Source organism: Halichoerus grypus, chromosome 4, assembly GCF_964656455.1.
Source record: "Halichoerus grypus chromosome 4, mHalGry1.hap1.1, whole genome shotgun sequence".
In the NCBI taxonomy this organism is placed as follows: domain Eukaryota; kingdom Metazoa; phylum Chordata; class Mammalia; order Carnivora; family Phocidae; genus Halichoerus; species Halichoerus grypus.
Genome location: NC_135715.1, coordinates 57,797,433 through 57,821,416, shown reverse-complemented (window position 1 = coordinate 57,821,416; position 23,984 = coordinate 57,797,433). Strand labels below are relative to the sequence as shown.

The 23,984-nt window shown below is 43.2% G+C and overlaps 1 protein-coding gene and 1 long non-coding RNA gene across 16 annotated transcripts in view; one reads left to right on the top strand and one right to left on the bottom strand.

Annotated features, from left to right (window-relative positions):
- Positions 1–19,796, top strand: part of RCBTB2 (RCC1 and BTB domain containing protein 2) — a 54,264-nt gene extending 34,468 nt beyond the window's left edge. For 12 of the 15 annotated variants that reach the window (XM_036099263.2, XM_036099279.2, XM_036099252.2 and 9 more), the window contains 10 exons: positions 295–461; positions 1,009–1,167; positions 1,304–1,411; positions 2,432–2,574; positions 5,649–5,714; positions 8,531–8,721; positions 9,256–9,382; positions 11,107–11,246; positions 16,261–16,391; positions 18,501–19,796. In XM_036099263.2, the coding sequence (XP_035955156.1) occupies positions 295–461; positions 1,009–1,167; positions 1,304–1,411; positions 2,432–2,574; positions 5,649–5,714; positions 8,531–8,721; positions 9,256–9,382; positions 11,107–11,246; positions 16,261–16,391; positions 18,501–18,641 (1,373 nt within the window). In that variant the 3' untranslated portion in view covers positions 18,642–19,796. The remainder of the gene's footprint in view (positions 1–294; positions 462–1,008; positions 1,168–1,303; positions 1,412–2,431; positions 2,575–5,648; positions 5,715–8,530; positions 8,722–9,255; positions 9,383–11,106; positions 11,247–16,260; positions 16,392–18,500) is intronic. The other 3 variants (XM_036099309.2, XM_078070379.1, XM_078070374.1) reach the window with 2 other exon arrangements.
- On the bottom strand, positions 17,047–18,917 carry LOC118540245 (uncharacterized). The gene is made up of 2 exons (XR_004919535.2): positions 18,752–18,917; positions 17,047–18,648 (listed from the first exon to the last, which is right to left on the bottom strand). It is a non-coding gene; the product is annotated as an uncharacterized LOC118540245 (long non-coding RNA).
- Positions 19,797–23,984: the final 4,188 nt, after the last annotated feature.

The following is a 23,984-nucleotide window of genomic DNA, read 5'->3' as shown; positions in this document are numbered from 1 at the left end:
TCTTACAGTCTTTTGACTTTCCATCTGATGTTTCTTCCCATTACTCTTAGTAGCATTTTTCTGCTGTTTATTAAAAACCTATCATCCAGCTATTATAATTGCATCCATTTAAATTTCATCTTGTTGCTTTGAGATAGAATATAGTTTATATTTTCCAAATGTATTCTTTTGTAGAATGAGTTTGGTGCTTTTGCACGTGAATTTTTAGTTTTCATTCATGGAGGTGTGCAATATATATGTTCATATAATAAAGTAGCTGTTTTGAAAGCTGGTTGTATTTCTTTTTATTTTCAGAAGGAGAAGTCTTTACCTGGGGTCATAATGCTTATAGCCAGCTGGGCAATGGGACAACTAATCATGGTTTAGTGCCCTGTCATATTTCTACTAATCTGTCAAACAAACAAGTCACTGAAGTTGCCTGTGGGTCTTACCATTCTTTGGTGCTAACATCTGATGGAGAGGTGAGAATAATTAGCATAAATCTCATTGATTTTTTTCAGTAAGATTATATAAATTCTTATAGCAGTCTTAGAAATATGATCATTTGATTAAAATAACCATCTTCCTCAAATTCAGTCTTATTCTTGTTAGCAATTCATAGTCCTGGTGGTTATATCATGAAGTGTACCTTTATGTAGTAGGGATTTCTGTAACTGCAAGATTTAAAAGGCTGTAATGTTCCTTCTATATTGCTATACTCAAGGGTTTTATTTACAAAAAGAAAAATCCCAAAATGCTGGAAAACATGGCTAAGGTAAAGTTGATATTTTAATAATATTATGTGATATCTGAACAGAATTATTGCTATTTGTGTAGATAATACTGATAACCTAATTTTATCAAGTAATGCATTTTGTAGGAATGAATTTTATAAAAACTTCTCTGCCTGTGGTGTGAGAATTTATGCATATCCAGCACTTTGAGAGCGAAGATGAGACACTATAAGTACATGTTAGTGTCCATTTGAGACACTTTATAAGTTAGCGTGTTTCATTTTTTAATTCCCAGGTATTTGCCTGGGGTTATAACAACTCCGGGCAGGTAGGATCTGGATCAACAGCCAATCAGCCGATCCCTCGAAGAGTCACGGGCTGCTTACAGAATAAAGTAGTTGTGAACATAGCATGTGGGCAGATGTGTTCAATGGCAGTGGTGAACACTGGGGAGGTAAGAAAGTTGTTTCGTATGTTGTTTAAAAAAACCCGTTTGCCTTACCAGTGTGATACTGACATGGCATGTTTCTCAACAGAGAGCTCGCTCGCTTCTGTGTTTCATGGGCGCTGAATCTCTGGTTTTCCTTCAGGTCTATGTCTGGGGTTACAATGGAAATGGGCAGCTTGGACTCGGCAGTAGCGGCAACCAGCCAACTCCCTGTAGAATAGCAGCTCTGCAAGGCATTCGTGTCCAGCGGGTATGTCCACAATCGTTTATATGTGCCTGTTTTTAAGTCTTTAGTGGCAAAGATAACAATGGACGCAGTTTTCTTGGCAGATGAAAAGTTTAGCTGCTTGTTGTTTTCTTCACTGAAGTAAAGGCTAAAGCTCTATTTCCCTGAATTAAGTTGTATATGTTCATCAGGAAATTTATGTTTCTGGGCCACTCTCATACATAGCTGTTGGAACGTAAATTGTTACGATCTTTTCCAGGGAAACTTTGGCAGTATATATCAAGAGCCTTGAAAATATTTATACCCTTTGTTCTATAATTTTATTCCTAGGGTATTATCCTAAGGAACCAAAAAGGAAGACACTTACAGAACTATTGGAGAAGATATAACAAAAGAAGAAAGAGAGAAAGAAAAAAAAAAATGCTAACTTCAATAAATAAATAATAGATGTAGCATAATTTATCTAATCAAATAAGTTAATGGTTAAATAAATTATACTAAATCTGTATGAATGGAAATGATGTTTACAAAAGGTTTTTAATGATATGGAAATAGTGCTATGTGATGTCAAGTAAAAACAAAGATACAGACGTGGTGCATGGAGAAATGATACATATCCCTATATCTACATAGAAGTAGAAAAATAATCCTGATCTTGAGATTACTTTCATATTTATACTTTTCTACATTTTTTCAACATTGAACATGTTTTACTTTTACAATAAAAAAGAAAAAAAATTCTTAAAAAGTAAAAGTGTGTTCCATATTCACTCCACACCCTTGATCTCTGTGAGCATGATGAATGCCATATTAAAGCTGAACAAACCAGACTCATGTCACCATGACTCATGTTGAAATTACTGCAGTTTTGGCCCCACATAGGCTAAGCTAGTTCTGGGCAAGTACTGGTTACCTTAATGTTTTGCCTCTCTGAGCAGGCTGCCTCTTCTTTTTTTTTTTTTTTTTTTTTGCATCTTTGATTCTTAACCTATCTTGTGAAAGCATATTTGCAGGCCTAAGTGGATTTGGTTTTTCTCTTTCCAGGTTGCCTGTGGCTACGCACACACATTAGTGTTAACAGATGAAGGCCAAGTGTATGCTTGGGGTGCAAATTCTTATGGCCAGTTGGGCATTGGCAATAAAAGTAACCAGTCCTATCCTGCGCCTATCTTCATGGAAAAGGACAGGTAATACGTGCATTTTCAAAATAACTTGCATGTTCTTTAGTGATAAAACAGAACGTAGACATGATATAGAATTGTGGGGAACTTGCTGCTAATATTAGAATATTCTTTCATGAGAACATTCATTCCTTTTTAAAATTGGCTTTTGGAGGCACCTGAGTGGCTCGGTTGAGCAGCCGACTCTTATTTTCAGCTTGGGTCATGATCTCAGGGTCCTGGGATCAAGCCCGTCATCGGGCTCCGCGCTCAGTGGGGAGTCTGCTTGAGGATTCTCTCTCCCTCTGCCCCTCCCCACACTCATGCTCGCTCTCTCTCTAAAATAAATAAATAAGTCTTTTAAAAATAAATAAATAAAATAAAATTGGCTTTTGAACTGTTGGGGAGTTTGTATGTTAAATATTCTACTTTCACTTACTCATATTTCAGCTACTCTACACTAACCACAAGGACTAAACCTTCAATAACTATCCTACTTTATTCTTCTCCCTCACAAATTACCTTTTCCTCCTCCTTATTGTTTTCGGTTTTATATTCTTAAGAGGAAGTTGAATAACACTTGAGGTCAATCTTCTGTGGCTTAGGAAAATGAAAGTGTCTCAAATAGGGTAGGGTATAAAGCTATTCACTCAGCTACTTATAAAATGTGCCAGTTGAAAGGATAGGACTGTCTCATTATTTTAGCTCCTAAGCTATCACTATGGGGACATGTAAAATGGTTAGAAAATTAAGACTTAGTTTTGCCCACTTCTTTGCAAGGTTGTATTAAGTAATTTGCTAATTAAAAAAAATCCAGAATTTTTCCCCAAATTATCCTACTATTTCTGAAAGCCTTTTGAGTGTCTCAAACATGGCTATATCACTGCCTTTTCATTCTACATTTTTTAAATTATTTCATTAGTCTTTCTGTTAAACCAGGGTTGTAATCATTGTAGAAATTACTATATTTCCTTTTTTATTGTGCATATTAATTTTTGTTAAATCTGATTTTAAAGTAAATATATGGACACATAGATTATCTTGCATTTTTATACAATTCTTTTATATTTTCCTGTTGGAATATTTAACAACGGAAGTGAAGAACAAGATTGTCATTTTCAACCCACTTGTTTTCATTTGAGTGTTATAAGCTTGGCTAATTTTATTTAACCTGTGTCAAATAGGTTAAAAAAAAGACCTGTTTTTGGTTTCTTTCCCCAAAATCTTAGGATAAGACCCTGGACCTCTTAAGGCCTGGGGAGGAGGAGAGGGACTGGAGGCCGGAACCGGTGGGTGTGCATACATGCACACAGCCATGCTATTTGCATTTCCCTTCAAGGTAGCTCAGAGCTACTCAGTGGAAAGAGAAGGGACAGTCTTGAGGCTTTGAACAATCACAAAACTGCCTCAGTTTAGCAAATCCAGTCAGTAGGGACGTTTAGTATTTAGACACACAACAAAGAAGTGTTAAAGAATCAAGTAAAGGTGTCATGGAAATAAGAACAACATATTTGTATGGCACTTTACCATTTTTCTGCTGCTGTCACACTTCACATACATTTTAACTCATCTGCAACTGGACTTGCCAAATCCACTGCTATCTGCCCACCGGCAACTTGCCCCACGTTGCACTGCTGGTCCCCGATCACCCCAGAATGAGCGCCAGGTCTTCTGACTCTAGTCACGCTGGGCCAGATGGATTATAGGGCAGCGTGGTGGGGGAGGCAGGAGAGGCAGAAAAGCAGGGCATGGGAGTTATGGAGTGTCAGCTCCTTACCTGGTATTTGAGAGTACTGCTTTTTTGTCTATTTTAAAAACTCAATTTTTTAAAAAAATCTTTTTGACTTTTTTCAAATTTTGAATTATAAATGTAAAAAAAAAACGTGGAAATAGCTACACACTTGCATGCTCACTGTTGTCCACATAATCATTATTTGGGCTCTAAATATCATGGATGAATGTTTTGAAGGAGATATTCCTGCTTTTCTCTTTTCCATGCCTGAATTCGCTGTGGTCATCCCTGAGTTTGCAGGCTCTCCACCACACGAATATTGCAAGGGAGGAATTTGTAAGTCTGCTGGGACTTGTTTTGCACGTACCCACCCTTTTCAGTGACTGAAATTTGCAGATATGTTATGACTTATCTCTCAAGAACTCACTTCTGACTCTTTGGGACCCATTTCATGGAAGTCTGACTAATTAGAAACAAAAGGATTGAATTTAGGGTGGGGTGGATCTCCAGGTCCTGGTTACCTATTCACAGAAGTGGAAAGTGAAAATCTGTCTACACTGGATCCTTTGCTCAAATGACAGCCCAAGGAAAACCTTTTAAAATTTTTCCCACAGAGTTCTACTTCTGATGAAGAATGCTAATAACATTTGTTAGCAATTTATGTTCACATAAAAGTAATTTTAATGACTAAAGTGATTCTCTTCTCTCTAATCCAGTCATTCCCAATCTTTCTGAAGTCTCAGTACTTTGATTTACCAGCATTTGTCTTTGTTCCTGAAGTTTCATAAAAGCATATTTGAAGTTAAACTGATTTAAAGCTAACTTTGCCTTGTGTTTCTGTGAATTTTGTGACACCTTGTGATAATTGGTAATATGTTGGCCTCTTACAAAGCCAAGCTTGGGAGTCACTGCTCTGGACCCTTATTACCATTCTTTGTTCTCCTCCCTTCTCGCTCACAAGTCACCTTTTGTCTCTCCTCATTGTTTTCTGTTTTACATTCTTCCTCACTCTCTGCATTTTCGTTTCTAGTACCACACCCATTAAGCTGCGTTCGTTGGGGATCATTCTGGGGAGGTGACACAAAACTCATTTATTAGGAACGTGTAGTACCTTCTTGTCATTGCACGGGGCTGCAAACTAAAATGTGAAATATGCCAGACATCCTGCCAGTGAAGGTTAGCTCAGTTCACAGTCACCGTCTGTTGCATATTAGACTGGAAAATCTGAGCTTTGGAATTTGCTTCTTGGTGTGAATCAGATTTAAGAACAGATGACTTTGGGCCACAGCAGGAAGCCTTGGCAGTTGGTTGGGTCCCATGCTTAGACCTGAAGGCTCCCTCTAAACTGTCTCCACTCTTGTTCCTGTAGCAGCTGCTGCCGTCAGCCAAGCCCGTGCCCCACCCCTGACTTCCCGTGTGCTGCTAGGTGCTCCAGGTAAACGTCACGAGGCCGTGCGTAGGGAAGGCCAGCGCTCCACAGCCTTCCACATCCCAACCCCTTTGCCGGGTCTGTTCCACCCTTTCTCCACAAAGCCGTGTTCCCACCTCTTGTAAGGGCAAAGGTTGCTCCCGTTCCATGGAGGCTCATAAAGATATTCCAGAAGCGAATGTAGGAATTAAATTATTCTGGTTTTCTGATGTTGGGTAGAAGGACACTGCTGTTTCCATCAGTTACATTTTTCATAGAACATTACCAGGGAAAAGAGATTTTAAGTGGTCTCCCAGAGTTTCTGCAGCCACTGGAAACACTTGAGTCACCAGAAGAGACTGGTTTTGAATGTCCCCTGTGCTGGGTAGCTGATTTCATTTACTCTTCACCACAAGGCTGTGAAATGACTGCTACCTTGTCTTCTGCTCTCCTCACCTTTTTTTTTTTTTTTTAAGATGATAAAATGATAAGAGTCTAAGTAACTTGGCCTCCACAGGCTGCTGTCTGACCCCCTGCCCATTGCATCAAGCCACGTAAAATGAAGTATGTTGCTGCCCTCACGTTTGGTATAACGTGTGAGGGTAGAGGGTAATAGTAGATGCCCTTTCTTTGAATAAACATATTTACTCTATTTCCTTCCCCTTTTTTCTTTATTTGTTGAAAAGAGAAGCCAAATAGGATTGGCCATTTTCCCTGTGTGGGCAAGGAAGTTTCTTTTGTAAAGCCCATAGTGGAAGTTTGGGCCCATTCATTGACTTAACCATGCAGGTAGGAAAGGTGTCACCACCTGAACTGATCATTGGGAATGTGCAGTCTCTGTATGAGGGAGGCTTTGCCACTGAAAACACTTAGCAGTAATTCTGTTAAGAAGCCTCTACTGGTAGCTGCTATTTGTACACCAGACACTGTGCTGGGTGTTTGACATTTTATCATTTAATTCTCACGTACTACCCTTGCAGTGTGATGAAACTGAGGCTCCTAGACGCTCGGGAACATTCCCACGGTCACATGGCCTAGTGGTAGAGCTAGGATGAACCCTTAGTTCTGTTTGACTCCAGCGTCCAGGCTCTTCACCGTGGCACATCGTACATAGCCTCGTTTCTAGTACTCCTGTTTTCAAGAGCTGAGAGCTGCCCTTGAATAAATCAGTGAAATTGCTTGGGCCACACATGAAAACAATACATTTGGAGGCAAGCCATCTCCAGCTTGTATGATGACCATCTTCCCTCCTTGGCTGGGAAACATCCAATTAAAACAGGTGGTGGAGGGATGTCTCCATCCTTCAATTGCTAGCCTGTCAGTGGGGTCTTACACCCCTCAGTTGCTCTGTGTTGTTGAGTCTTTCCCAATTAGTCAATAAAATGACCTATAAATTGCTTAGGAAGACACCATATTAAGGAGAGAAGCACACTTAGAGAGAAATAAGCCAGTGATTCAGCCTGCCAACAACTTATAATCTAGCTGAAGAGGTAAGACATACATCCCAGAGAGGATAAGGGCCAGGCTGGAGTGGTGTAGACAGGATGTGCTTCAAGAGCTCAGGGGAACGAGAGACCTCTTAGTTTGGGGCTATTTGAGCTGGGCCTTGAAAGATGGGCAGGATTTCTAAGGCAGAGAGAAAGGAAAGAACATTCTTGAACAAGGGACTTTGTGAATAAGAATATTGAGGGGCAGTGAGTACATCTGTGTGTTGGAACATAGGGTATGTAGGCAAATGTGATTTGAAAGAGGGCTAGATTATGGAAGGTCTTAATGCCACATGTCTGGATTTTATCTTGTGGGAAGCCACTGATGGTTTGAAAGTACTGATGAGAATGGTGTTTTCGGAGGATTGTTAACCTGCCAGCCTTGTGCAGTTTGGTTCAGAAAAGAGAGAGTCTAAGGCAGGGAGACAAAGGAGGCCGTTACTTTGGTCCAGATATGGGGTGTGCCTTACCTAGGGTGGTGGCAGATGGGAGAAATTACAAAGAGAGAATCTATATGATTTGTCAACTGGATATTCTGAAAAAAAGTGGTTAAGTGAGAAGGGAGAAGAAGTCAAAGATGACTGAAGTTCTGAGCCTAAGTCTGAGGATGGTGGTAGTATGGTCTGCTATGACAAAATCAGGATGGTGACCTCACTTAGGGTAAACTAGTTCGCTATGTTTCCTGAATCTGTACAGTGGTTTATACTTAGAGAAAATTAATTAGTTCCAAATCAACAAAAACAGAGTTTTCCATTAGAGAAGTATACAGACAACTACCCCCGTGGCCATCATGAACTTACCGGGCTAGGGTCTAGCATATGTCAGTTTCTGAAATCTGCTTTCTTGGGCTCTTGAAGATAGAGTCCAGTGACTCAGAACTATTGACCTTACTGTTTGTAGTGCGAGTTGGGGTGGCCCACAGCATGCTCCATCTAACACTAAAATTGGTGAAATTTTGATGAAAATATTTCTCGATATTGGGTCAAGACCTGCATTAAGTAGCAAGTCTTTTTTACGTGCTTCATTAAGTCCTGTTTTAAGAAAAAAAAAAAATTAGATCAGTGTTTGGTTAATTTGTTCGTTTTGGTCTCTCCCCTTGGATTGTACTTGCATTTCACAATGGGATGGTACTTATTTTTGGAGGCCTACTGGCTAGAAGTGGTAATAACAAGCAGATCTTCATGACTTGCGCCGTTGAAGGATAGCTAAAATGTAAATAACTGATTGGTGCCTGAAAATTTAGGAGATTAAGTCTTCTGTTGTTTTTTTTAAATCAGTTTAGGCGAAGGGAAGGAGAAATCAACTTGTTTCTTCTCCCGTTTGCCGTGTTCACTTGGTCTTTCTTTGTGAACTTAGAATTATAGAGATCGCGGCCTGCCACTCCGCGCACACGTCGGCGGCCAAGACCCAGGGCGGGCACGTGTACATGTGGGGCCAGTGCCGGGGCCAGTCGGTGATCCTGCCCCACCTCACCCACTTCTCCGGCACCGACGACGTGTTCGCCTGCTTTGCCACGCCGGCCGTCTCGTGGCGCCTCCTGTCCGTGGGTGAGCAGTCTTTTTCCCTCTGGGTGCTGGCCTGACGCTAGGAAGGCAGCTCTGGTGCTTTCTGTTGTGATAGTAAGGACTTTTTTAGGTGCAGTATCATACAATTGATTTCTGTCTAATGGGCTCCTGTGAAAGGAAGCTAATTTGATGGATTAATTTTTCCTGAAAGAATCAGAAAGCAACATCACATACTACATTAAAAGCAATTTTATTTGACTGCTTTTAATTTTCCTGGGAAACTATATGTTTCATTTTTAGCCAGTCTATTTACTGAAACATGCAAAAATTTCATTGAGTGGAACCCTTTGGGGCTTTTTAGTTGTTGGTTTGCCAGATTTACAAGCAGATGTGTGTGAGGCTCTTATCCTTGATGGTAGAGATGTGAAAATCCGTATTTAGGGGAAAAAAGCATTGCTCCGTTGGTCATGTATTTCGGGTATTTTCATGAGAGTCCACAGAGCAGTGCTATGTTCTGGCCTGCGTTTTCTCTGTGTCTGTAGTTAACCCTAGAAACGTTTGGTGTTCCTCTCTCAGAACCCGACGACCACCTTACAGTGGCCGAGTCGCTCAAGAGGGAATTTGACAACCCCAACACGGCCGACCTGAAGTTCCTGGTGGATGGAAAGTACATTTATGCACATAAAGTCCTTCTCAAAATTAGGTAAGGAATCATTGATTTTGAGAATTGAAATAAATACATTCATATGTTCTAGGTGTTCACAGAACTATGCTAAGTAAGGCTGATTTTGCCCTACGAGCATACAGTGCAGCCAGGGAGACACGGTATGCGTGACACGAGAAATGAGAACTAACGGGGGGGCCGGTGTAGTGAGAGCCCGGGGGGGGAGGGGGCATCAGGGAGTGAGGACTCTCGGCTTCCGTAGAGACCTTGCAGGTGGTCTGTGCACCTTGGTGTTGGGCAGCCAGCTGAAGCTCGGCGAGCGTGTTCTGGGCTTTGAGCACCGCGTGGGCCGCTTCCACAGAAGGGGCCTTCCCCGCCTAGGAACTGAGCTTTGTCACCCCCCTCATCGGTTGTGGGATAGTGAACTTTGAGATGCTCGGAAAAAAGAAGGTGAGGCTTTTGCAGGACAACAAAGTCTGGGGTAAAGTTAACACAGATGACAAAAATCAGATTATTGGTGTATTAATTTCTGAGCCAATGAGCTGCATCCATTTGAAGTGTGCAGTTTGAGGAGCTTTGACATATATATTTATGCCTGTGAAACCACTGCCCTAAATCAAGATACAGAACGTTTCTGTCACCCCTCAAAGGTCCCTCATGCCCCAGGCCTGGGGCAAGCACTGATCTTTCAGTCACTCTAGATCAGTTAGCATTTTCTAAAACTTTATGTTAATGGAATTCATGTCATTTAAATGGAAAAGTGTAATCTTTTGTGCCTGGCTTCTTTCTCCTAGCATAACGATTTTAAAAATCATTATGTTGTTGTGTACCAGATATTGAAATCCTGCTACAGTGAATCACAAACGCAGCACAGCATTTTAGTCTCGCCACCCAGCATTTGTTCACTCTCGTGATAGCTCGAAAGCCCACCTGGAAGGGGGGGGTTGTTAGTGTGCTAGGGCTCCTGTAACAAAGTGCCACACGCTGAGTGACCTCAACAACAGACACGTATTCTCCCCCAGTTCTGGAGGCCGAAGTCCACGGCCCAGCGGTTGTCAGGGTGCGTTTCTCCTAGGGGAGACTTCATGCCCGTCCTCCAACTTCGGGGGTTTGCTGGCAGTCTTCGGCATTCCCCCGCTTGGGGCTAGGGTCTCCCCAGTCTTTCCGTGGGGCCCTTCCTGTGTGCATGTCTGTGTCCAAATGCCCCGTTTTTATAAGGACACCAGTCATACCGCATTAGGCTCACCCTAATGACCCTCATTTTAACTTGATGACTTCTGTAAAGGCCCTTCCTCCAAATACTGTTAGATTCTGAGGTTAGGGCATCAACCTATGAATCTGGGGGCGGGGGGGACACCATTCAACCTAGAGGAGGAGGTAAAGAAACAAAATTACTCAGCGTTCATGAAAATAACCCCACCTGATTGCCCTCAATGCCGCTCAGCGGCCGTGGCGCGGGAAAGCGGCTTGGGAGGCCGGCCCTGTGTTCGGCCTGCACGCGCGGGGGGGGGTGGGGGGTGGGGGGGCGCCCCGCTATGGCGGGTCCGCGCCTGCAGCCTCGTCCCGTAAGTGCTGGTGAGTGAGCTCCCCAGCCAGCAAAGGAAGCGAGGGGCCAGGACAGGGACACGAAGGTGCGCAACTGGAAGCGAATGCTGCGCGGTGCTTCTCGTTGTCCGTCCCCCCTGTGAGCCCCACGAGGACGTGTCTGGGGGGGTCTGCTCTCGCCGGGAGCGAGGGCCCCACGGGCTTCTCTCTTCCTTCAGGTGTGAGCATTTTCGTTCTTCTCTGGGAGACAACGAGGATGATATCGTAGAAATGAGTGAATTCTCGTATCCTGTTTACCGGGCCTTCCTGGAATACCTGTACACGGACAGCATCAGCCTTTCCCCTGAGGAGGCAGTAGGTAACGGCCCCCCGACTTTCCCGGCCGGCGGCAGCGTGCGCGGGAGCCGGGGCTGTGCGGGCGGCCGCGGCCGTAGTTCTCTTGCCGGGCGTCACACCCCGCCCTTTTCCCTCGTTACTGCTTCGTACACGGGGTGGCTGGGTGGCTGTCACAGCGCCAGCGCTGTGGAGGGGCTGCCATTCCCCCGGAACTAGTGTACGTCAGTAAGGCCCGTGACTGTCCCGGGACCTGCTGCCTTCGGGTGTTGGCGGCAGAGACAAGATAAAGTGCGCGCGGTGATAGTGAGCCCTGCTGGTCTCCGGAGCCAGGACTTTCCCTCCACACGGCTCTGGGGCCGAACGCTGTGGGCATTCTGGGGCGCCCTGTCCTGCCGCTGGTGTGGGGCATAAAAAGCAATACAGGTTATCAAACAGGCGCAGAGTGAAAACCGTCCTACGTCTCAGGTGACCGCCGTCAGCAGTATTGTTGGCCAGAGGCACAGAGAATTAAAGAATTACTTCTGTACGGAATTAAAGAGTTCAGCCCTCAAATTTTTAAATGAAATATTCATTTCACGTGTGTACATCCAGTATCACTTTGTACCTGAGATCAGCATTTAATTTTCCTCAGGTAAACAGAAATGTGACTTCTGAAGTTTTATAGTTTGCCGTTCTTTCTTCCACAAATGTTTTAGTGCCCAGGCCCCGTATGTGCCACAGCTCTGGCCTTACCCTGGGGAGCTGGTATTCGGATGAGCACCGGTCCTAAACGAGTCAATCCAGGCGGTCAGTTAGGAGGGCTGGGAGGGCCTCCGGGAGGAAGTGTGTGGAGCAGAGAGCTGGGGCAAGCAAGAGAGAGCGAGCAGTACCCAAGGGAAGAGCCTTCTAAACACGGGAAGCAGTGAGTGCAGAGGTCTGAGACAGGAACCGATTGGGCATGTGGAGGAGGAGGGAGGGAGGCGGGGGTGTGAGGGAAGTCACACTCACTGTGGTCAGTATAAGGTCAGGCAGCAGGATGTGGGCAAGAACACGCCTGCCCTTGGAGGCCATGGTGAAGTGTTGTTTTTTTCTTGGTATGATGGAAAGCCTTGGAAGGTTTTGAGCATGAGGCTTCTGTTATTTAGGATTTAACAGCAACATTTAAAAAAAATTTTGGTTTAAACAGGATAGTTTCTCATTCACTCAGGGAGACAGTGCAGGGCATCCCTACGTGTGGCTCCTGCCCTCATGGTCCAAGACTGTTTGCATTACCTGCGGCAGGCTGGAGGAAGGGACCATGAGGAAGGGGCAACGGGCAAATCCCAGTGTCTCTTAAGGCAGGGTCCTGGAAGTTCCACTTATTCCAAACCATGGACCAGAGATGGCCAAGGACAGAACCCCAGCCGCATGAGAGGTTGGGGAAAGTGGTCCTGGAAAAAAAGGGAGAATGGATCTGTGTGGATATGGGGGGCGGAGGAAGCGAGGCAACTTCTACAGTAGGAGTGATGTGATGTGTTTTATTTTTTTATTTCAGTTTTTTAATTTAAATTCTAGTTAGTTAACATATATGGTAAGATTGGTTTCAGGTGTAGAATTTAGTGATTCATCACTTACGTGTAACACCCAGTGCTCATCACAACAAATGTCCTCCTTAATGCCCATCACCCATTTAGCCCATTCCCCGCCCACCTCCCCTCCAGTAACCTTCAGTTTGTTCTCTAGAGTTAGGAGTCTTTTTTGGGATGCCTGGGTGGCTCAGTCAGTTAAGCGTCTGCCTTCTGCTCAGGTCATGATCCCAAGGCCCTGCGCTCGAGCCCTGCATCAGGCTCCCTGCTCAGCGGGGAGCCTGCTTCTCCCTCTCCCACTCCCCCTACTTGTGCTCTGTCTCTCTGTCTCTCAAATAAATAAATTAAATCTTAGAGAGCAGGGGGAGGGGCAGAGGGAGAGGGAGAGAGAGAATCCTCAAGGAGACTCCCCACTGAGCACATGCCTGACACAGGGCTCAATCCCAGGACCTGAGATCATGACCTAAGTCAAAATCAAGAGTCGGCCACTTAACCAACTGAGCCACCTAGTTGCCTATAGTTAAGAGTCTCTTATGGTTTGCTTCCCTCTTCTTTTTTCCCCTTCCCCTGTTTGTTTTCTTAAATTTCACATATGAGTGAAATCATACGGTATTTGTCTTTTTCTGACTGACTTATTTCACTTAGCATGGTATACTCTAGCTCTATCCACGTCATTGCAAATGGCTAGATTTCATTCTTTTTGATGGCTGAGCAATATTCTATCTTCTTTATCCATTCATCAGTTGATGGACATTTGGGCTCACTCCACAGTTTGGCTATTGTTGATAGTGCTGCTGTAAACATTGGGGTGCATGTACCCCTTTGAATCTGTATTTTTGTGTCCTTTGGGGTAAATACCTTGTAGTGCAGTGGCTGGATTATAGGGTAGCTCTATTTTTAACTTTTTGAGGAATCTTCGTATTGTTTCCACAGTGGCTGCACCAGTTTGCATTCCCACCAGCAGTGCAAGAATGTTCCCCTTTCTCTGCATCCTCGCCAACATCTGTTGTTACCTCTGTTAATTTTAGCCATTCTGACAAGTGTCAGGTGGTATCTCATTATGGTTTTGATATGCATTTCCCTGATGCTGAGTGATGTTGAGCATCTTTTCATGTTAAAAGACCAGTAATTATGATGGTTCAGGTGCAAGGTGACTATACCCTGGGTTAAGGTGGCGTAGCAATGGAGGTGTTGAGAAGAGATCACATTCTGGATATATTTTAAAGATGAAGCTGATGGGATTTGCTCACGGATGGCACGTGGGGTGTGAGGAAAAGAGAGAAGGATCACTGCTCTAAGGTATTTGGCCTGAGTAGCTGGGTTAATGGAAATATCATTCACTTAAGATGAGGAAGATGGAAAGCAACAGGTTTTGCCCTTGAGTTTGAAAAGTCAAAGGAGTTTGAGTTGCTTCTTAGACATCTGCATGGCAGTTCTTTTTATAGGCCCACTCCCAACATTTGCAGGGCCCTGGGTGGGAGTCCAAATAAAGGCCCTTGTACATTTGTATAAAAATACAAAGTTATATGTTTCAGTTGAAATATGTTCAATCCTCATACTTTGAAAAATATACCTTTATTGAGAACTGAAAGGCCAGGCTGGAGTTTTAGTTGGAATTGAGGATTTTAGGACTCCTTAGAGTTCCTCGCGGGAATGCACAGGAAGCACAGACCTCAGGCCTCCAGCTTGTGGCCGGCCATCTTTCTTTACCCCCCACCAGCGACACCCTGCATTGCAAGGGGTGTGTGGGCCTCCCAGCCGGCGCATACAAGCTCCATCCACCCCCGTCCTGCTGGGGCTGGGCATCTTTGCACTGGTGGTGTGGTCTGGAGGGGAGGGAATATCCACATATGTGGCCTCAGGGCCAATTAGATAGGGAATTCCAGAGTCCCCTGTGATCCAAGTGTGGTCTAGGAGTAGGTGCATGGCTCCCTGGCCACTGTGGGGAGGATTGTGCCTGGAGGAGGTGCAGATCCGGGCTGTTTTGAGCTGGGGCTCAGGACAGGGTCTTTTCTGAGGGCAGCATTTCTGTGATTCTGAAGCTCAGGAGGGTGTGGGGCTATAGATAGGAATTTGGGAGTTTTGGAGAACTGACCGAAAACAATTGAGCCATCATAGCTCTCAAGATTTCAAAAGATTTCAATTCCTCCATGGGGCTATAGGCCCTTCTTCTATAATTTTGATAGTATTGGTCATGTTAGAATGAAAACAAGCTTCCAGCTCAGGCCCTCCCACATGCACACAACTTGGTAGCAGAGAGATGGAGAAACAGTTGATGTTGTCAGATTGATGAAATCCTGGCTCTTTGTGCTTTAGGCCTCTGTGAAGCACCTTGCATGAAAGGTTAGCCTGCAGGAGATGTGACCCTTTTCTAGTAGAGGAAGGGACCAAAAGCTAAGCTTTTGATCAGGCGGCAAGCCAGGCCTGAGTGTAGACCTAGCAAGTGTGGCTCTCCGAGAGCGGGCACTGCCGGTCTCCTGCTGCTTCGTCCCATTCACGCGGGGGCAGGAGGAGCCGCCAGCATTTCTGGCCAGGCCTCCTAGCCAAACACCACGCCTTTCATAATGACAAAGTATTTCTGCTGTTCTTTATACTGATTAACAAATGCTCTCATGGAGATTTAGAGAGCCATATCCCTGGCTTACATAGGTTTCTCTCTCTGCGGTGACTGATGTGAAAGTAGGCGACAGAGAATACAGCAGGAATCATCAGTATGTATTAGATGGCATTTTAAGCTGGGGGGCAGAGGGTTGGTGCTGGAGGTCACTGAGGATTGAACCCTGGGGCGCTCAAACATTGGGAAGTTAGGAAGAATGGCCCAGCCAAGAGACTGACGAGAATTAGGGAGAAGAAAAACAGCAGCAAGTAACACAGTGTTTCAAGAAGATGAGTGTCACCAACCACATGGAATTCTGTGTAAATGTTGAGTGAGACGGAACTGGAGAACAACCCCTTGGGTCTGGCTTCATGGAAGCATTGATGGCATCGGGGCGTCGAGGGGATGGGATTCTGCTGGAATGGCTTCGGGGGAGAATGGGAAATGAGAACATGGAGGCAGCAGACAGAGAGGATGTTTCCCAGGTTTGCAGAGAAATGGGGGAGACTGATGGGAGGCACATGTATCCATGAAAGGTTTCTCTTTTTTCTTCCGTAAAATTATGGGCACTGTTTAAGCATGTGCATGAGGGAAATGACCCAGGAGGACAGGTCATAATGCAGGGGGAGGGACAATCCCAGCAGCCTTTCTAGGAAAAATATTCAGGCCATTTTCACTGTGCGCCCGCTTTTCCGCGGCTGCTCATTTGCGGGTTGTGTTTGCTCGGTTCGGCCGCATTCCCAGGTGGAGCCACGCTCAGGGTGGAAGTCAGCGTGGGTCTGTACCTACACGGCTCTTCCCCAAGGCTTCTGTTCAGGTATGCTCTCTGCAGGGTGGAGCGAGTCGAAGCAGGATGCTTGAAATCACTCCCCCTAATAAACATCTCTTCCCACCAGGGTTGCTAGATTTGGCTACATTTTATAGAGAAAATCGTTTGAAAAAGCTCTGCCAGCAAACTATCAAGCAAGGAATCTGTGAGGAGAATGCCATCGCTCTGCTTTCGGCTGCCGTGAAGTACGATGCTCAGGTCAGCAAAGCATGCTTTCGACTAGCTGACCTTCTGGGAAAATGTTAGGTGTTTGCCTCATACATTAAACTCAAATCAACTCTAAGAGATTCAAGATTTAATGTAAACAAGTGAAGTAACCAGAAGTACCAGAAAAAGTGAACATTTATATATTGTTAGGGTAGCTCTCCCAGGCAGAAGCCATAAAGGAAAGGATGGATAGATCTGATTTCAGAAAGAAAAAAAAAGTCTATACACCAAAAATACCACCAAGAAAATTAGAAAGTAAATGATACACTGGGGAAAATATCTGCAACATATCATGAAGCACGTTTACCATAGTTAATGCAGAGTTCTTGGAAAACAAAAAGAAAACATGACAGTTTGATGGAAATAAATGGACCAAGAACAAAATGGGCTTATGAATAAATGGAAAATATAAGTGAAAACAAGGTATAATTGTTTACCTGTGACACGGGGAAACATAATCTTAAGAGATAATGCAGGCTCAGCATGATGGATGTTCTCCTGAACAGCCGCTGAGGGTGTGAACCGGGGCAGTCGTGCCAGGGGTGATCAGTACCAAGTGTACTGAGAGCTTTAAAGGTGCAGTTCTTTAAGGAATTCCCTTGTAGGAATTTATCGTAAGGCAGTGATCATGGATTCGGACAGAGACTTAGCTTCAAAGATGTTTATTGCAGCACTGTTTATAATTTTGAAAAATTAGAAAAAGCCAACAGGAACAGTGGAGGATTGTTTCAACTGTAGAATGTTAATACTATGAAATTATACAGCTACTCACAATGTATTAATTGAAAAATGATGCCCCATTTTTGTTTTTTATTATAAGTAGCTGAATTTAAAAAGACTGAGATTCATTATCTACATAGAGAAAAAAGACTGTCAAAGGTCATCTTTGAATGGTGGGATTATGGATGATTTTTATTTCCTATCTTTGCTTGTTTTTTCTCTGAACTTTCTACAGTGACCGTGTATTGTTTTGATAATAAAGAAAGGAAAACCTGTCTTAGAGCTAAATCTTTAGGAAGCAGGCCATACTTCTTGGAGTCGATTTCCTTCTGTTATAAGGATATCCTCTCCTTTGGTCAAAAAACAGGAACATTTAGTGGTGGGCAGAAAAAAGCTTATAACTTCTTTTCTGCTTATATAAATAAATATGCTTATTAAAGAAAATTTGGAAAACATAAAAAGTAGGAGGAAGAAGATGACTCATCAGCCAGAGAACATTAACGTTTTCATACAGCTCCTTCTGTTTTTCCCTAGGTCACAGGATGTAGATTTCTCTAAACTGGATTTTTTTCACTTAACCTTTTAAAAAAATCTTAACCCACCTTGAAACCTTCACATTTAAAAGCATAGTGAATGTCTTTCATCAACCTAATCATATATTGGGCCCGAAAACATGCACAATGCTTCATGGCTAGGCATCGCCTCTGCAGTCTTTCCTCAAGTTTCTTGAAGTCACGGGGGGAGTCCTGGGGGCTGGTGGGCTCTCTCCCAAGTGATGAGGTAGTGGGCACACGGTGTTTCCACCTGAACTAGGCTTCATTTTCAAGACTTCCTCATAGTCCCTATTTATGTGAATTATCTGTGTGGTTACTTTCCGGCCCTCTGTCTTCTAGAAAGTGAGCTCCTTGAGGAATGGCAGGGACCTTGTTTCGCTCACAACCTTACGCCTAGTGCCGAGGGTATGGCTGACACAGAGTGGAAACCCTTTTCAGGCAGAAACCCTTCAGCTCCTCCAGGAGAATATAAAAGTGGAGTATTTTAACAAATACTGCAAATGGAATGAACAATGCAAATACTGTCTCAAGAGGAAGGTACAGAATTCATACACATAGTGCCTATCTCTGAGAAGAAAACGATTCTTTGCGCGGGCTGGCATGGAGGAACTTGGATATTTTACTCTGTGTTATTTAAATTTTTACAAGCATAGATTCACATTAGCTGCACAGTTTTAGAACTATTCTTTAGGTATTGCTCTACCAACATTTCTTCCTCTTGGCTCTCAAATCCTTTTTCCTTCCTGTGTCTTAGGAGTTTTCATGCGATGTTGCATTGCATTGGGATATACAAATTTGTTAAAACATTTTTTGTTGTTATTCCTAGGATTTAGAAGAATTCTGCTTCAGGTTTTGCATAAACCATTTGACTGTAGTGACACAGACTTCAGGCTTTGCAGAAATGGACCATGATCTTCTCAAGAACTTTATCAGCAAAGCAAGCAGAGTTGGAGCCTTTAAAAATTGATCCTCACCTGCAAGAAATAATTTTTAGCATTTCCATTTTCCCTGCAAAAGCCAGAGGATAACTTCTCCTTAATAGTATTTATGACGAGCTACCCTTGGCTGAATACTTACGTTCTGTCAAAAGAAGGCGGTGGTCAGACGTCTGCCCCATCAGCTGAAGTCTGAAGTTGACGGCAGAAAGCAGTCAGTGCTCTGATCAGATGTGACTAAGCCCAAGGAAAAAAACTGAAACGTCTTATTTACCATTTCCTCTTTCGAGTCACTTAAGTCGGACACTTTTGGTACATTGGTCTAAGTATATACTATTCTAGCCAAATTTTCATTCTTTCAAAAGCTGGTATCACACAGAGAGCTTGACAAGGAATGCTGTCATAACATATTGTCAGCATCCAGCACGGCGCCTTCCATACCCAGTAGGCACTCAGTTAATTTCTTATAAATCTGAAGTATGCCCGTAGAACAGCTTTATTTGTGGGATACTGGATGAAGGGATAACTTGCACAAAAACAAATTTGAAATAGCCTGTAACTAGTGAGGTTCATATTCTTCTGGTAACTGGTTCTGAGTCATAGTGACTAACTATGAGCATTAATTAAAATCCACAGACAGCCTTGGCAATTAACTGTCAGAGTCCCAAGGGCTAATTTTAATTTTCTGTTTACTCTGAGTCATTAATTTCTCATATGGGATTATTGAATATGAAGTCCTGTCTCTGAATGAATGTTATTTCTGGGCTCATCTGCCTTACATAATTGCATTATGTCTTTCCCTTTTGTGTTAAGAGAGATTTGCCTGTGTAAGTAAAAATGATTACGCATTTCTCTTGTAGTTGACTTTTATGTCGCTATAAAACAGTTCTCTTAACCTGGCACAGAATAATTATAAAGTGCTAGCTGAAAAGGATCTCACACTTAAATTTCATGGACAGCATTAACAAGAATGAGATAAATTTATACTTTTTAGATCAAAACAAGTTACCCAACTGCAAGAGAGAAACTGGAACGGGATGTAGGATGTAGTGTCAGATTCCTCTAATACGTGGTTTCACAATATGATACGTGTTTCACAATATATTACGTAAAGAAAACTCTTTTGGAATTAGAAACCTTGTTCTGATGCTGAACTATTTGATAATAAAGTGCTTATTTGCAGATAATAGGACAAATGTGTGGTTTTTTAATCCCTAAGCAGCAGCAAAATTATATCAACCTGACATCACTTAGATTTACAAAAACCCATTTGATAAAAGCTTATTTTTGGAAGCAGCTACTCAGATAAGGTATCATAGCAAAGCCCACCCTAAAACATAAATGGCACGTAACATAATTACTGTTCATATTATTAAACGTGACTGCTCTTTACTGGTGAGGTCACTTTTGTTTTTGTTTTTTATTTTTATTTTTAAAGATTTTATTTATTTATTTGACAGAGAGACACAGTGAAAGAGGGAACACGAGCAGGGGGAGTGGGAGAGGGAGAAGCAGGCTTCCCGCCGAGCAGGGAGCGCGGTGCGGGGCTCAATCCCAGGACCCCGGGATCATGACCTGAGCTGAAGGCAGACGCTCAGCGACTGAGCCACCCAGGCGTCCCTTGTTTTTTTTTTTTTAAAGATTTTATTTGAAAGAGAGCACCCGTGCACGCACAAGCGGGTGGAGAGGCAGAGGGAGAGGGAGAAACAGACTCCCCACTAAGCAGGGAGCCTGACCACATGGGGCTCGATCCCAGGACCCCAGGATCATGACCTGAGCTGCAGGCAGACACTTAACCGACTGGGCCACCCCGGACCCCCCGGTGAGGTCACTTTTGAATCCTTAGTTCCTTTTTATCTGTTTTTGCAGACCTTAGCTGGTAGGGGCAAAGTGGCCTGGATGTCTCTAGTTCTAAATCAGAATCCTGTTTTTAGAATTATGTAGTCTTATTCAGTTATTTGTTATTTTAAGTCAGCCATATATACCACTTGTTTTCATTATTTGCTAGATGTGCTATTTTATCTCCCAGAGAAACATTCCGACGTGGGACTGGCCACGGCGATCCGCTCGGGCTGCTGGGCGGCTGCCGGCTGCGTTGCTGACGCTGCCCCACTCAGCTTCCTGTGCCGCTGACTGGTGCCTTTCCATCCTCGTGAGCTCTTCCGAAACCTCTTCCTTTCTTGTCTATTTCTGACAGGGTCTTCTGAAGCTTCTTGATGCCTCTTTCTTTTATGAAATCATTTCACGTAAAAATCGGAACACTCGGGGCATCTGGGTGGCTCAGTTGGTTAAGCATCTGCCTTCAGCTCAGGTCATGATCCGGGGTCTTGGGATCGAGCCCTGCATCGGGCTCCCTGCTCAGTGGGGAGTCTGCTTCTCCCTCTCCCCCTGCTCCTCCCCCTGCTCGTGCTCTCTCTCTGTCAAATAAATAAATAAAATTTTAGAAAAAAAATTGGAACACTCAAAGGGAACAGCTGAGGTTATTTAGGCATGAGAAATGGCCTGCCCTTTCCTGAACACCACAGAGTCAATAGCCATGCTTCCAGAGTACCAGTTCCTCAAAAGGGCTGGATGGACTTTTACCCAGATTTTCTAAGCTTTGCTATGTGTAGATTTGCACTGCTATATCTCTCCGTTCTTATCTCTGTGTACAATAGAATGATCTATGGAACTTTTACAAAATACAGATTTAAGGATTCTAATTCAGTACATTTAAAAAACTCCCCAAGTAATTTTGATGTTTAGCCAAGTATGAAAACCACTATTTAACCCTTAAAATCTGGGACTCCACACAAGAAAGGGCTAATTAGGCCAGCTGAGAGATGACAGATGAGTCCCATGGATACATCCCTGAAAAATACGTTCCTTTCTCTCTGGTCTGTGAGGATAGGCTTGCCATCAACACTCCTATATGAAGGATCACAACACTTTCTTTCCAACAGATGAGTGTTTGTAGAGCCCCAGAAACCTTGCTGTTCAGTTAGGGATATGTGAGGGAAAAGGTACATTTTTCATCATAATGACACTGCATCAGAGATTAACGAATTCTTTATCTTACATAAATTCATCTTAGGTTTTTCTATCCTCAAGTTCTGTTTCCTCTCTGCTCACACAAGGAAGTTCAATGATTTAGTGCTTCTGGTATAATTCCAATACAGCTTACACAGAGAACGGTTAAGATTTTATAGGAATACCGTCACCCGCTGATAGAGGTTTGTGAAGATATCATTTAATGCTTTTTAAAACTAAAGGTTAATGTTCTTCAGCTGAGACCTGAAGAAATTGCCAGTCATTCTGGACCAAACATGATTTCTATTTAGAGGCAGGATTCCTGAGCAGTGATAATGAAAAGAAACAATGATAAACTACGTAGTCTTGTCTTTTTTGTTTTGGGTTTCTTTGGTCTATCTTATTAGCCCTCCCCATGCTAATACTACAACAGACGGTTAGGGAAAATTGCAAAGAAAAATGAAAAATCATACCTGTTATTTTTAGTTCAGCCTTTGCCAAAGCATAAACACATAAACCATACTGATTTCCTCTCACTCAATTCTGTTGAAATGACATTTTCTGTTGAGGAAATAAGTGAGGTTGGTCTGTGGCATAAATTTAACTTTCATATTAAATTGTCATTATCTTATATGCCAGTGCTAGTGTATAAGTATACCCCCAAAATAACACACACAGAAGAAGATTCCCGAGAATACCCAGCTTCATATTAAAAGAGCTTGTCTTAATTCCGTTCAGACAGTATACTGCGTTACCAAGATAAATTTCTATCTTACATGCTCTACTTGTGGTAGAAATTTGTTATTTCTAAAGGCAAAGTTTCCTGTTGTCCTGTAAAATACGTATTTAGTCCAAAGGAAAATTCTACTGAATGAATCATTACTAATGCCACGGACACCAGCCCAAAAATGAGAAACAAAAAGATGCTTTGACGGGCAAGTTTCTTTGAAATCATCCAGATGGAAATAGAACTAGTAGATAGGGTTTTTCTCCCATTTGCACCTGAAAACTGTAATGAGGAATAAATAAATAAATGAATTTGAACTTGTCCTTTTTACTATAAAGAGCTTTAACTGCTAGAATGCTAAATCTCTGGAAGTGGTTAATTTTCTATCATCCAGACTAAAAACTTGTAGTGTCATAAAGGCTGCTCGATTTTGCCTTGCCCTAAGAGATGCATTTCATGTAAGATCCCCACCCAACAAAAATACAGTCTGCTGAGGTATGCTCGCTGCTTTTCCGGCCCTAAGCTCTTTGCCTTGCTTCCTTCAGAAACAAACAGGCTACCGTTCTGGGAGAAGACAATTTCACTTTCCACCCTGTTTTTGAGAAATCATATTACTTAAATTCGAGGTATTCCCTTATCTGAAACCCTTGGTACCAGATACGTTTCATACTTTTTTTTGGAGTTTAGTACCTATGGTACATATACCGCATAATATGTAATACCTGAGTAGGGCCTAGGTTAGATTCCCAAAATCAATGTATTAATATTTTTGTAGTGAAACAAGAATATTCCTACTAAATGGGATAAAGGCTGTAAACAGCTCTATGTCAGTTTAGATACGCTTTTGATGCACGTTGACTTTTGTCACCAAACACACAGACCACTTGGGTTTTTAAGCTTTTTAGATTTCAGAATTGCAGATAAAAGACTGTGGACTCGTGATATCTATATCTATATGGGATGTTTGGGAGGAAAGGCCTTTAATACATACACTTTGCGGGGTGTCTGGGTGGCTCAGTCGTTGGGCGTCTGCCTTCTGCTCAGGTCATGATCCCAGGGTCCTGGGATCGAGCCCCGCATCCGGCTCCCTGCTCTGCGGGAAGCCTGCTTCTCCCTCTCCCACTCCCCCTGCTTGTGTTCCCTCTCTCACTGTCTCCCTCTCTGTCAAATAAATAAAATCTTTAAAAAAAAAATACACACACACACACACACACACACACACACACTTTGCATGAGATGAACAGATTCTTGCTTCCCCACTCCTTGTCTCGCAACTGTCTCTGTTTCTCGGACGTGCTATTATCGTTCCTCAAGCACACAGGCATATTGCCACCTCCAAGCACTGGCTTTTCTGCTCTGTGGACTGTTTTCCCGTCATTGTACAACTTACTCCCTGGCCTTTTCCAGGCTTTGCTCAAAGGTCATCTCAGGAAGTCTCTCCCTGACCACCCTATTTTACATTCTTAAATTCCTTTCCGATCAGCACTCCCTATCCTCCTTGCTATGTTTTTCTGCACAGCGCTTAATACAATCAGACATACTATTGTTTATTCACTTGCTCCCTGTCCCTGAAACTACAATTAGATGGGAAGCTCCACAGAGATAGGGATCTTAGGTTTATTTACCCATTGCTGTATCC